Below are 15,095 nucleotides of genomic sequence, written 5' to 3'. Positions count from 1 at the left end.
AAAAATTGCATTACATAATACGTAGTTTTGATTGAGAACACTGATCATTCAACTTCATGAGGAAAGCACTTCCCTCTAAACCATAAACTTGAAGCTAATTTTACATCCTAGAATAGAAGTCATGTAAAGTCAAAAATGTATACTATATTGAAATTATATGGAATGTCAACCAGGTGATCTTCAGCTTTTTCCAGCATCAAAGGTACGAACATGTCAAACACCTACAGCACATTTCCCTTCTAACTACAACGATAGCATTTCATTTTTAAGTATGGAGAGCTCTTTCTAAGCCAATGTCCACCTTGCAACCTACAATGACTAGGTATGGAGTTTCATATTAAAAATGATATTGTTATGATACAATAAAGTTTGTTCATACTTACCTGGCAGATATATATATAGCTGTATTTTCTGAAGTCCGACAGAATTTTAAAAACTTCCGACACACGCAGTGGTCGGCCAGGTGGTTAGTACCCATTCCCGCCGCTGGGAGGCGGGTATCAGGAACCATTCCCATTTTCTATTCATAATTTTTATTTCCACTGTCCCCTGAGGGGAGGTGGGTGGGTACTTGATTATATATATCTGCCAGGTAAGTATGAACAAACTTTATTGTATCATAACAATATCATTTTGTTCATGAAACTTCCTGTCAGATATATATAGCTGAATCCCACCTTTGGAGGTGGGAAGGGACAGAATAGAAGGATTTTGGGAAACAAATGCATGCAGATGATTTACATCTTGGTTCCACCTGTTAGCATAGCTGGCTTCGTGGTTACTGCCACGTAAGTCTGCTTGTGCTACTAGAGTTGCCAGCGAGGTAGAGACCTATATAGCTGGTGCACTCCAGATGATCTGTCAACAGGGGCGAGACCACGACGTGACTAGACCATATTGACCATACCATGAGGGCTAAGAAGTAAAATAAATATATATATATATAAATATATATATCACCACCCTGACCAACCTAGCCACAAAAAGTTAAGGTGTGTTAACTAAGGCTTAAGAGTTAAGAAGTCGCCGTTGTCGGCGACTCAACAACTAAATTAAGAGCTCTTCCTAACCATTTTCTACAGGATAGGATGAGTGGTACTTCTTGCCCCCAAGATTGTGTCTGCAGACAAAACGTATGGCCCTAGCGAGCAGCAGATCTCATATGCCATCTTCACATCTCGCAGGGAGTGTGAAGTGAACACAGAGTTGCTTCGCTAAAACATGGTACTCAGGATGTTGCTGAGTGCCATGCTCTGTTGAAATTGCTTCCGAGGCCGCGCCCTCACCTCGTGAGCATTCAGATAAAAAGATTTCAAATCTTTGTGCAAACACAATGAAGGAGCATTTTTGAAAGAACTCCTTAACACTAAAGCCAGGCTGTTCTTCGATATGGGCAAGTCTGGTCTTTTTCGGAACACTGCAGATTGCCCGAATGACTTCGACTTTCTTGAGTTTTATGTAGATAAAACTTGAGAGACCCGACAGGGCACAGGACTCTCTCTGGCTCCTGCCCACTAACTTGTGCCATCCTTGCTTCCAAGCTCCTGGCCCAAGGACAAAAACGGGTTTACCATTCTTAGGCCACAACGGAAGGGTTAGAGAGCACACCGCCTTGTGTTCTCTAAAGCCAAAACTTGTGACGATGGCTTAAAATCTCACTCAACCCTCTTTGTCGTATCTAGGGTGGTTAGAAGAAGGCCTTCCTGATCACATGCAAGAAGTTAACAGGTAGGAGAGGTTCGAATGCTTTGACATCAAGAACTTCAGACTACGTCTAAGTTCCATATTGAAAGCTTCGATCTGGACATGCACAGTCAGTCCGTCTGTACTAAAGTCAGGTGACCGACCAGTTTGACCAGTCAGACGAATCAAGGACAGCAAGGCTGTACCCTGAAGACCATAAGGCACTATTCTTCGCTGAAGGATGAGTGTCTGGACTGCCTGGGCGATTCAATCTAAGCAAACCTTGGGGGTGTATCAACGCAACCCAACGTCGTCAGCGAATCAACTCCTGACTCGAGCTTCTGGTGCCAGGAGAAAGGAGCGAGGAGCAAAAAGGCGATTCAGTCCCGACAGGAAGAATGCCTGACAGTCCAACCTGGTCTCATGTTACACGATCATCGGGGGTGTATTAAACGCAACCGACTTCGTCAACAAGAAACTCAGGGCTACTATATGTCGCCTGATCCTCGCACGAGTGTCTGACTCCGAGAAAACAGGTGAGACAAAAAGTAGATGATGAGCGAGGGTTCGAGATTCCACAGAACTCAAAGATCGTGAAGGGCTTTGTTGTTTGACAGACGCAAATCTCTTGAGCCCAAATTGCCGTCAACAACATATTTGCGTATTCTTTAATAGTTGTTGACTGCCAGCTTATCCCATTCTTCAGACGGAAATGGAAGACGGTAATCTTATTCCTGTCAACATCTCGATAGCCTGAACGTAGTCAGACTCAGAGCGGAGATGTATATAGGTAGTTATAGGTACCTTTCGAGTTAAGAGTAGACCGACTCTCTAGAAAAGGTCCTTGGAAAGTGAACTAGGAAGTATGTGACCTCTGTGAATCCGGATCCTGAAGGCCAACATGGGGCGATCAGCGTCATTGTCGCTCCCTGTGACGTCATAAATCCTCTTATTACATTTTCCTAAGCGATTGAAAAAAAGGGGAAAAAGAGACTAAATAAATATCCATCCCCGTTCAATATCATAGGATGGCGTTTAATGGTACCGATCCCGGATCGAGAATAAGGGAGCAGAAAAGAAGAAGCCTCTTCGTCCTCAACATATCGAAGAGAAGAATGAAAGGGCGTCCCCTCCCTAAAGTCTCCACAACTCTCAACTTACTTCTAAAGAAAGATTCCACTCGGAAGTCAATAGTTGCTGCCGTCGATCTAGACGATTCGTACGGACTTTTGCAATCCTGTAACGAACCTCTAGAGGATCGTTACATTCTACGCCTGTTGTTATAATAGGCTTTCTCGTAAACTCGAACAGGGACCGAGAGAAGATACTTCTTAAGATATGAGAGAGCTGTGGAATATCAGAGTTGATCTGGACCACTGGTTCCCAAAACTCGTTACGAGGACTGGAGGGACTACCGAATCGCTTTTACTTCTTTCAGATTAAGATCCAGGACATCTGAAACCCTATCCAGATGTCCGGCACCTTCTTTCTATCACCTCAGGTGATAAACGCACTGAGAGATGTTTCAGAATCATTCCTAGATCTTGAATAATATTTCAGTTTCCCGGTAGGAAAAAACTGTGGTCTGAATTGCAGTCTATTCGGGGAAACAAACTTCTTCAGGAAGGAAATGGTCCCCAGCAAGCTCATCCATTCCCTCCCCGAGTATGCTTACTTCCCTAATAAGGCTGCGCTTTGCCTAAGCAGGAGAGCATATAAAAGTGCAATGTTGCGGTAGACTCGTAGTTCTATACCGTGCGGTAACGAGCACCGAAAGGATTAAGAGATAACTCTGTTGAACATAGTAAGGCAAAACGAATGCAACGTTTATTCATTCACGTAAGAAATCCCCTCAATCTTAGGCTAAAGTCCGTGATTGTAGGGCAGAGATACAGTTAGTCAGTCAATCCCGCAGGAGAGACGTAACCGCCAGCACAGAGATACGGTTAGTCAGTCAATCCCGCAGGAGAGAGAGACGTAACCTACCGCGCATGACAGCGCCCGATCTGTTACTGGCTCGGTTGGACTGGAGGACAGACAGCGTGACAGCAGCAGCCAGCAGCTTACGAACGTCGTCTCTTAACTTTATGTCTGGGTTGCCAGCTACCCTATTCTACGAAGAAATAGGTCCGTTATTTTTTTGAGCAGAAAGACTCTCAAGCTGGTATATTTAAGCGAAACAGAAAACGCTAAATATATAGATGCGTTTGTGTCGTCAGAACACTACCATACAACGGTAAAAGATAAATCGGAAACTCCTGGAAGGCTGCAGGGAGTAACGATTAAATGTCCTTAAAATAGACAATAGACCTCTCGGTTGCCATCCGAAGAGGTAACTACAGCAAGCGTATATGACTTGAACCAACCAGAAGTAAAATAACGCAAGGCAAAATATGAAATTATATCACAATAAAGTTTGTTCATACTTACCTGGCAGACATATATATAGCTGAATTCGGAAATACAGCTACATACATATCTGACAGGCAAGTTTCATGAACAAAACTTAAGAGAATCGAAGCAGTCAGCTCAAGCTTCTTATGTTACTGGACATAAGCGTTCATTGACGTAGTCTACAAGTCTATTTCTTGTACGAGTCTGCGAATGACGAATGAGCTCTTCCGAATCTTGTCAATAAGAGCTTATTCGCTTACGCAATATCAAGTTAATGAGATGTTTGTCAATGAGAACTAACCCATTTACGGGACAAAGAGATATTTTGTCAATGAGGGGATACCCACTTACTTGACAAAACGAAAGTATATTGTCAATGGGGGAAAGTCACTGAATTGACAAAACGTAATCCAGGGAGTCAAGCATTTAATTTTTCCGATTCCCGTCTCAAACGAGGAAGGGGCAAGAATCCTGTTAAGAGACTGGGCTTACGGCAGGTAGAACGACGATGTTCAATTCGGCAGCGAAGTCCCGACTAGAAACTAACAAAATCTATCATCTGAAAAACCCTTTCAGATGGGCTAAAAAGCTTGCAAAATTATCCTGGGAAGAGGAAGAAACTCTCCAACCAGCTTCCTCTCCCGTATCACAACTAATGCCTGCTAAAGCTTAAAATTTATTGGCAGTATGGCAAAGGAAGTCCTGTCTTGCGCTTTTCCTGAAGAGCGTCCTTTTGATGAGTGCCTTTGCAAGAATCCCACTGAACGTTGCCGAGAGTCCTGACGTGCAGGACATCGAGCCTTACATAACCCGTAACTGCCTTATCGCAAAGTCTTGACTGCGGTAGTGGCAACTTAAATTTATTGGCAGAATGGCAAAGGTTGCGGTAGAGCAAACGAGATCTTCCCTTGAGCTTTCCTTAACTCCATCCACCTATGCGAAAAGCAATATTAATTGACAGAGACCTCTTGAATTCACGAAACCCGATGTCTTGCTGGGTTTCGAAGAAGAAGTTGTCTGTTCACTTTAAACTTCCTCCGAAGCACTGCCTACTTCACATTCTTTGCAGGTGAGGTAGAAGGTATCACCGGAGGTAGAGATAAACATTCTTTAGGCCCATATCTGAAACAAGAGCTTGAAGAGTTCAACAGAAACGTTCAGCCAGGCGACACACCTGGCGTGCGCTGGTGCACGCTCGGCGTCCACTGGAGCGCGCTCGGCGTCCACTGGCGCGCACTTGGCGTGCACCCGCGCGCGCCTGGAGTCCATCCGAGCCTCCCGGGCGTCCGCTCTCAAAAGCTTCCTGCTACTATGACTTCTCTTACGTATTTCTCGGTGGAAAGACGGACACGAGTTCAGGCGACGTTCGCCTTCTTACTTCTCACTGAAACGCATAACGAGAGAGAGAGAGAGGACGTGAAGCGTCCTCTTCTATAAAGCTTCTATTTAGAGGGCGCGAGTCCTTCCGAAAGCTCCAACCCCTGCATGGGGAGGACGCTTCGGAGGACGAGAAGCAATCTTTCAGGATTCGTGCACGCGCACGCACTTTGGCAGTCTGGGGATTTTCATCAGAAACTGCCGAAGGCACGCCAGATCGGTGGGGGTTTCCTTGTAACCCTCCTTAGGCTTTCGACATCTCCCTCCCCGGGTCCTGGAGTCAAGCAGAGGTCCCGGCCTAGAGGCGAAACGAGGCCGATCTGACGCACCCTCCACTACACAAGGGGTATCACTGCACTTCTGCACTTCACTTTTACTCTCTAAAGCAAGCACTTTCGATTCTAAGATACGAATCGAAAGAGTATCAGAGAAAGGGCAATTCCTCTACAGACACTGCTTAGGGCCCGAAGGCAACACTGCAGGGTTAGGAGTAACAATTACAGAAGTAGCACTTCACAGCAATGAAGGAGAGCGAGCACCTCTCGTAGACATATTCATAGCCCGTAGGCCATACTACAGGGTTAGGCAAAATAAAGTCTACAGGAAGGTTAGCAGGTTCACTACCCTGACTTTTGTTACTGATTAATTGCGTACATACGAATCATACGTCTTCCTTACGGAATTAGACATGTTTACTGATTAATTGCGTACATACGAATCATACGTCTTCCTTACGGAATAGACAAAGTCTCACACTCCTTACATGACAAATCTCAACAAAGAAGCAAGACCCATACCCCTAGTACATACCAAGTGCGGATCTACCGAAGCTTTCGGTAGCCACACCCTATCTTTGCAGACAACCCCGTCTGAAACTAGCCTAACTAGATTCAGATATTTTATGCAAAAATGAATCAAATTCAAATCAATTTAAGATAGCGTATGCCTAGCCACAAATCCAAGTAAATAAATCAAAAGACAATTAGGATACTTAGCGGCAATGAAGTTTCCAAAATCCTAAGACGGAGGTACTGAAAACAGGTGTTTTCAGCACCAGCGACAGAAAAATTATGAATAGAAAATGGGAATGGTTCCTGATACCCGCCTCCCAGCGGCGGGAATGGGTACTAACCACCTGGCCGACCACTGCGTGTGTCGGAAGTTTTTAAAATTCTGTCGGACTTCAGAAAATACAGCTATATATATATCTGACAGGTAAGTTTCATGAACAAACTAATATTGTAATACCTACCTGAACACCTGAATTAGCCCTGGTCACCTGACCAGGGCTAATTCAGGTGATCAGGTGGTGTGTTGCAATCTCACTAATGCCTGAGAACCTCTGTCCGTCGTTGACACAGCAAGGCTAAAAGTCAAGGCCTTATCCAGCCTTTTTCAGATGATAATACATTCTTCTTCTAGGGCCTTCATTCCACATAGGTCTTTCCAGTCAAGGGGATTACTTGTGCCCTTCCATTTTTGTTGAGGAGACAGATCACTAATCAAATCACCAACTGGAGGAGGAAGACACAAGAATCTTCCTTCCGTATTGACCGTGCATCCTCCAGTGGGTAGCTGTCATCCAGAGGCACTATCAACACTAACAGATTGAAACAGGGAAAATATAGAAAGAATCAGAATGAGAGAGATGGTGAAAGAGTTTATTGAGTCAGGTAAGCAACTGGGTCTAGAGGGGAATGATCTCCGTGAGTATGTTGAAAAGAAAGAAAGAGAGAAGTATGAGAGAGAGGAAAGAGCGGCTGAGAGGGAAGTGCAGCAAGCGAGAGATTGTAAAAGAGACACACCAGTTGGTCACAGAGATATCTCCTCAGTAAGAGCCATAGATCAGATTATTAGTGAGAGATCAGCAGCAGCAGAGATCATCCGAGAGAGATAAGAGAAAAGGAACCGATGAAGGATCAGAAGAAGAGTTGTTCGAGAGTTGGTTGGATACTGGTCTAATCGTCTTCAGGAGGGGACGACCGAGTTGTCTCTACGTTGAGCAGACTTCGGAGAAGAAAAGGGGGGAGTTCCTGCCTTACAAGTAGACTATTTTCTGCAATACGGAGTCAAGAGGACGTCCGCAATCGCCGATCTCCTTTTGTGAAGCCATCGCTCCAAATTGCCAAATTGACTAGAAAGTATTTGAGTTGCCTCACTGTTCCCCCAGTTCATGCAGTGTAAGATTCTATCTTTTTATGTAAATAGGAGATTTTTATTATTATTATTTCATATCGAACCTGAAGCGGACCTCTCTCAGAGGCCGTAACATATATAGGTATATATAGCTTTTGCTATATATAACTTTCCTATCTGAAGTTGAGTCACCAATAGCTTTTGCTATATATAACTTTCCTATCTGAAGTCAAGACCCCTGACAACTTCCAGACCACTGAGTTTTGACAGTAATATGCAACAATTTTTCCTTTATCAATCACCCAACTGCAATAACTTTGTTTTGTTACATGAGTATGTATTATATTGAAAAAAGCCCTGAAAAGCTGCCAGATAGGCAACAGAACATGTCTTTAAAATCATATGTTTTGATTTTTAAATAATGTGGTCTGCAAATTTTACTATTAACCTTGTGAATGTGGAAATTAACATTAACCCATTCTTATAGTAAATCAATACCTAAAATTTATGAGGCAGATTTATTGTTGTAAAGAAAGGGGGAAGTCTGTTCTCAATTATTTCCATTTTCTTACACCAGCCGTACTTCTTTCAAGTTGAAATGTCTCCAGCGAGCAACTTTCATTCACAATTTGAACTCCAAGTACCGGTACTTGTTATTCTGGCAGAAGTAATTTTCAGCTTACTGCATAGTGCATAGTGCATCTACAGCACAATCACCTCCACATAAATAAGGGCTGATAAACAATGCTTTGCCTTAATATAGTGTTTCCTGATATATTTTAGCACAAGCCTCTTCAATATGAAACTTTAGCATTATCATTTTCACTACAGCAAGCTAATATCACTGTAAGTGTTACATAAATTACATTCAGACACTTTCATAAGAACCACCCATGCCAATGCAGTTAAATTTAGCTTGCTCAGCATAGATATGTATAGATCTGAAAAATATCTGAAAGAACTTTTGGAGATAGTGACACTTACCACCCTGCTTGAAGCCCGGATCACTTCGCTTCATTCCTTTGTTCTGCCATTCTCCTCCAACTGTTGCAAGGACAAAATAATGTACATTACTATACAGTACAAAAATGACAACTGATTAGTATAACCATATCGTGTAGAATTTGACACAGCCAAAAATAGGACAAATCCTTCAAGTTCAAAGGCAGTAACTAATAGTATAGTAATCCTAGTACATAATACCTTTCAATGGAATACACTACATGCAGACTCGTTTCAGTAAAGTAGGATCAAATATTTTGAATAGCAAAGCACTGATGACTCGCATTCACTATCCTGTACTTACCAATAAGTAATGGATAATGTGAACACTTTTCAAAGATACAAGACAACTGTTCTTTAAAGCCAACTGCGAGGGACCTTCAAGAGACATGAAAGAACAACTATACTACATACGAGTACATGGTATCTACAGAAAAACTGCTCGCTGTCTAAGCTCCGCATGAACACAAAGCCCAAGCCGAACAGAATGGTCTTCACTTCTAGCTCAGTCCTAAAACCAGTGTTCTTCCCTATAAACAAATGTCCGTTGAAACAGTGTTTACAAGTATAGTAGAGTATAATTTTTTGCCAAACTTGAAAGTTTCTATCCTCTTTCATTTAATTTGCATTATTCATATTTCATTACTACTTTTTGAATACTAGATAACAATGTTTCATGTAATGTAAAGATATTGTAAAACTGCAAAAAATTCATGCCATTATTTTCACCCGTTAGTCATTCAGCTGTATAAGTTTCATTAGCTTCACTGTCAGTTTGTTGACCACTTTTGGACTCTAGTACTAATAACCATACATCCACCACCAATAAAATCCAAAACCTCTATTTTATTTTACTGCAAAGTTTCAATAATTAATAACTTCTCATCTTCCACAGCTACAGAGGACTAGACAAGAAGGAATTAATGAGAACCTGGCAACCACAAAAAGGAATGAGCCTATTTCCAAAATTTATCATTCCTGTGTGGAAGTAAAACCCTCTGGACACAACTTCAAAAGTTCCCCCCCTCCAGGTGTAATTTCTTTTTTCTTCTTCTTCTTCTTACTACATCTCTGATAACAGATGGCTAGCTTCATGACTCTTAAACACTAAAAAAAAAAAAATAAAAATAAAAAGTGATTCAACAATTCTGAACAAAGGAAATGGGAAACCATTACACAATGAAGTTTACAGAGGAAGTCTAATGGATTCTGTTAAATTACTGGAACTCCCAGAGAAATAAATAACAAAGGCAACCTATACAAAAAGGTAACTATACAAGAGCAGTAGGATGTCCAGAGGTAGTTAAACAATACATCTATGGATCCTGAAAAGGCATTTAAGAGTGCCTAGACAGCAAGTAGAGTATCTCACAAGCTAAAGGTGAAAGAAAATCTGAACAATCTAGTTGTGTTACTGAACAACCACACCAGACCTAGTGAAAACAAAGACCAACGTCCACTCCTACTGTCCCACTAGTGGACATATGACAAAAGAGCAGAAGGGAGGACCTGGTAGTTAGTTACAGTATGCAGCTGACCTATTTTTTAACAGAGGAATGACAATTTCAGCTAACATTTTTAATGTATGGAAGAGTGGAATGAACTGAAGTAAAATTAAAAACAATCCTTAAAAATAACCTATAGTAACGGCTGGTATGGAATACGTAAACAGAAAAATACAGTTAACTGGTACTGCAAATAAAAGGTGTGCATATAGGTGAAAATATTATGTATTTAACGTAACTGTGTAATTCAGATTAGCGGGACTAAAATCTAAAATGAGAAGTTTGATGTCTGAAATGTATAAAGAGACTGACAGGAACACGAGGAGGAATACGAAAATGTGGTAGAAAGACAAGTCTTAAAAGATGCAAAACACTTCTTTAAAACTGGAGAGCAGGTTTGGAGAGGTAGTTGAAAACAAGAGAACATTAGCAATATCCTACATGAACAGACAGAGACTTAAAATATAGTAGCGGACTGATATAACAGACCATCGTACATACTGATACGTATATAAGTGTTAAATGGAAATAGTATTGATTTGAGGGTTTTCATCTCTGGATTGAGGACTAAACTGTTTTTTTCAAATCAAGACACTCAAAGTGGGTACACACCACTTGCTTACCAGCATCCCTTGCATTATTGTTGTTTTTCTTTATTAATTTACATTAATTTCAACTATAAAAATTCTGCTAAACTTTTATTATCCTGCAATTTAGTTTACATTAATGAACAGTTGTTTGCCAATGCCAAGTTACCATAACTAACACAGGTTTACTAAGAGTTGCATTACGGTTGTCTTGTTAAAATCTTGCTTATTTTCAGTGTAATTCCATTAATAAAAAATCAAGTACAGTGGACCCCTGAATTCATGCAGGATACATTCCACACAAAAACCCCATTCGCAACTAGCTCAAATCCTCAAATACTTCAAACCCCTCTAAAAACGCTTATTAGTGCCTATACACTTTGGTAGTTCAAACTCTAATAAACCCTCTAAAAGTGCTTATACCCGAGTTTATCGTTTTATCACAAAAAGTACATTTAGTCATGAAAACATGGAAGTTCAGTAAATATTTCTCTAAAAAAAATTATGCGAATAGGCAAACTTTTCCGCGAATAATTATCTATAGTATGTACCATACAGAAGTTCGCTAATCACTGAGTCCGCAAATCACAAGCCTTTGAATCCAGGGGTTCACTGTACATTTTTATTCATCCATCAAGCAATGGAGGTGTTAAAAAAGTATGCTACTCACTTTAAGCAGCAGGTATAGCTGTGGCTAAAGAAATTAATAATGAGCAGATTCTAAAATGATTTAGAGACAACAGCAATGCCTGAAACTGACAAGATCACACGTTTATAAACAAAGTAGTTGCAATTTTTTAAACCCTGACTTGATATTTTACAAAAATATCTCTCAATTAAAGTTTCATTCAGCAACTAAAGGCAGTGATGGTGTCAGTAAAATGCAATCAGGTGATGATTTTGAGAATGTATAAAAAACCAGAATGCAAATGGTATAAGATCGCTCTGTTCATATTTTGTAATATATTCAGTGTGAATGAGATCATTTCTCCGCTATCTGGTTTTTAGAAATCCGGATGACAGATTTCAACCGGTGCCGACATAAACAACAGAATCAAGAAACAGCTGATTGCAACACCTTTTATCATAACTATCAAGTACACAAGTTAGAAGTTGCGTTTTTCAATGGTAGCTTCCATAAGTAAAAAATTACATACAATTTTTATTCATTGTTCATAAATTACAGCTGCACGTTATATCAGTCTGACTAAAACGAACAAGGGCCAGGCTGTAAAACGTTTTGGAATAGGCCATAGTGATGTCCAGAACTAAACTCACACTTAATGCTTTTACAATAAAGTAATGTGCAAGTTTTAAACCCAACTTTACAAGAAAAAGTATCTCTGAATTATGTTTCTTCTAGCAACTGATGGCAATGAAGCCGTCGGTAGTACCAAGACCACCGGTGGTCTTATTAGTTTTCAATCAGCCAAGATTTTTAGAATGTAAACAATATCAAATGCAAATGGCATGTAATGGCAATGTTTATATTTTGTAATAAAGTAACAATTATGGAAATAACATATCCAAAATACTGTAACTGGATGCAGCAAAGCAAAATAACCTTTATATAAATCATCATTATAAACACAGTTGTACTGTTTAACCTCTGCAAATTATCACCTTTCCTACAGAAATATTGTTTTTCTTTTTTGAGGTTTTCGATTTTCAGAATTAGATACGAGATCATATACCTGTACTATAGATATTTTGCTGTTTACATGAATGTTAATATTTTAAAATTAGAAAATCATTGTTATAAGCATTTTAGGGGAGTATACACTCAAGAGTAACAGTTGGTGGTGGTTAATAAAGACTTCAAGTACTTTAGAATGATAGTTAAGGGTAAATTTTTTGTTAGAAATATTAAAATTGTTTTAGTATGATAATTTAGGGTATATTTTGGTTTGAACTATTAAATTAGGCAGTGAACTATTAAAACAGGCAGTTATTAGCATTTCAGTTTAAAGGGTACAGGGTATTAATATACTTTATATCAAAACCACGTATTCACGTATACTATATACAACCATATAAGGAGTTTCTTAAATGACAGTGTAGGCTCAGACACTTTTTTCCATTACTATACCAATGAGATACTGCGCTGACATCTAGAATAGCCATTCCATTAGCATTCACTAAAAAATTAAGGATTTAAAAAGTTATTTCATATGAAAATCATTAGTATTTTAAAAAATGTAGAGGATATTTTCTATTTAGAGGCATTGTCTAGCGCTGCTGTTATCTGGATTTTCAGTGCTGGTCTGGGGTTAGTGGCACCAATCTCCGGTTAAAAACAGTGCCGAGCTAATGGCACCGTTAATATATACAAGCAGTCCCTGGGTTACGACGGATCCAGCTTACGACGTTCCGAGGTTATGACGCTTTTTCTTAAATATTCATTGAAAAATCCGCCCTGGGTTACGACGTTTGTTCCGACGTTATGACGCTGACGCTCCGAGTTAACGACACTTTTAAAAAACACATACTATGATAAAAATCCTTTATAGTTTAGCACAGTATATTAATAAAAATAAGTTTCTGGTTAGATTACAACAAAAATTTTGAGGTTATGATGATTTTCGACACTTTTTATGTCGTATTTTTCTAAATTTTTTAGTGACGCCTCATATGCGGAACTAGTCTCTGAGCGAATGAATACTAGGACAGAGAAGTGTTCATTTCATTAAACGGCCTCTGACTCATGCCAGTAAATGTTTTGTTGATACTAATAATATAAGCCTATTTAAAGATACGTTTACTTTAATTAGTCTGTATGATACGTAAATAGTAATAAACTGTTCTTGTAGCCCTCAAGATTTGGCAAAATCGAAGTATCCAAAGAGAGACATTATCCAGTAATTTGATCAGAGAGAGAGAGAGAGAGAGAGAGAGGCGTCTTGGCAACAATGGTCTTGGGGATTGACGTAACTTTTTTTCTGAACAGATAGGACAGAGAAGTGTTCGTTTCATTAAACGGCCTCTGACTCATGCCAGTAAATGTTTTGTTGATACTAATATATAAGCCTATTTAAAGATACGTTTACTTTAATTAGTCTATATGATACGTAAATAGTAATCAAATGTTCTTGTAGCCCTCAAGATTTGGCAAAATCACTCCAGGTTGTACACAAAACTTCAAGAATGTAGTGTCACCAGAGGATTACAAGTAAGGTTTTTATAACTTTTTATTAGTTTAAGACATTTTTCCGTCGTTCCGGCTTACGACGATTTTCGGGTTACGGCGCGTCTTAAGAACGGAACCCCCGTCGTACCTGGGGACTGCATGTATGTATGTATGTATGTATGTATGTATGTATGTATGTATGTATGTATGTATAATATATATATATATATATAGTATAAGCCACGAAGGAAAGTGAAACACTGGAGTAGCTACTAGATCTTTCGACTCACGTCCTTTACCTAGCAGACCGACTGACATACACGAGAAACTGAGATGACAAGGAAGGGTTGTATAATATAAGTACAGATAGGGATTATAAGAAGATTAGTACCTAACATCCAACACACTTGGAGAATTAGTAACCTTCCCAAACAAGTATAAAAATGGGTACAATTTAAGAGGTTTACAAAAAGATTAAGTCCAACTGTTCAGACACAGGGACAAGACAATTAAAAGATAATACAAGGCGGCAATTGACCACATACAAACCTTTGGTAAACAAAAACTCATTCACAAAATATATTAAACATACATATACAAAGAAAATATCTATGAGGCAACTAATTTGTATTTAAGTCTGGGACTGTATTTTAGAGGTCATTCTTAAACATGTTACAAATACAAGAGTCTAAATGAAACCTGCCACAACTAATATTTAAACCCTTGTTTTTGTAACATGTTTAAGAATGACCTCAAAAATACAATAACAGACTTCATTACAAATTAGTTGCCTCGTAGATATTGTTATTGTATTTGTATGTTTAATATGTTTTGTGAATAAGTTTTTGCTTACCAAAGGTTTGAAAGTGGTCAATTGCTGCCCTGTATTATCTTTTAATTGTCTTGTCCCTGTGTCTGAGCAGGTGGACTTTAATCTTTTTGTAAACCTCTTAAACTGTACCCATGTTTATGCTGGTTTGGGAAGGTTACTAATTATCCAGGTGTGTTGGATTCTAAGTACTAATCTCCTTATAATCCCTATCTGTCACTTATACAACCATTACTTATCATCTCAGTTTCTCGTGTATGTCAGTCGGTCTGCTAAGTAAAGGACGTGAGTCGAAAGATCTTGTAGCTACTCCAGCGTTTCACTTTCCTTCGTGGGTTACACCTTTATTTATGCATTTATCACGTTCTAATATTTTGTGATTCAGTCATGCATATAAACATAGTATATATATATTATATATATATATATATATATATATATATGCATATATATAT

General features: G+C 39.3%; 1 protein-coding gene across 4 annotated transcripts in view; it reads right to left on the bottom strand.

The window, feature by feature from the left end:
* LOC135195506 (spermatid perinuclear RNA-binding protein-like) overlaps nucleotides 1-15,095 on the bottom strand; it is a 76,173-nt gene that overhangs the window by 17,129 nt on the left and 43,949 nt on the right. For all 4 annotated transcript variants that reach the window (XM_064221731.1, XM_064221734.1, XM_064221733.1 and 1 more), the window contains exon 3: nucleotides 8,575-8,634. In XM_064221731.1, coding sequence (XP_064077801.1) covers nucleotides 8,575-8,634 — 60 coding nt within the window. The remainder of the gene's footprint in view (nucleotides 1-8,574; nucleotides 8,635-15,095) is intronic.

The sequence above is a fragment of the Macrobrachium nipponense genome, chromosome 16 (assembly GCF_015104395.2).
Source record: "Macrobrachium nipponense isolate FS-2020 chromosome 16, ASM1510439v2, whole genome shotgun sequence".
NCBI lineage: Eukaryota > Metazoa > Arthropoda > Malacostraca > Decapoda > Palaemonidae > Macrobrachium > Macrobrachium nipponense.
This window is presented reverse-complemented; position numbering and strand designations above follow the sequence as displayed.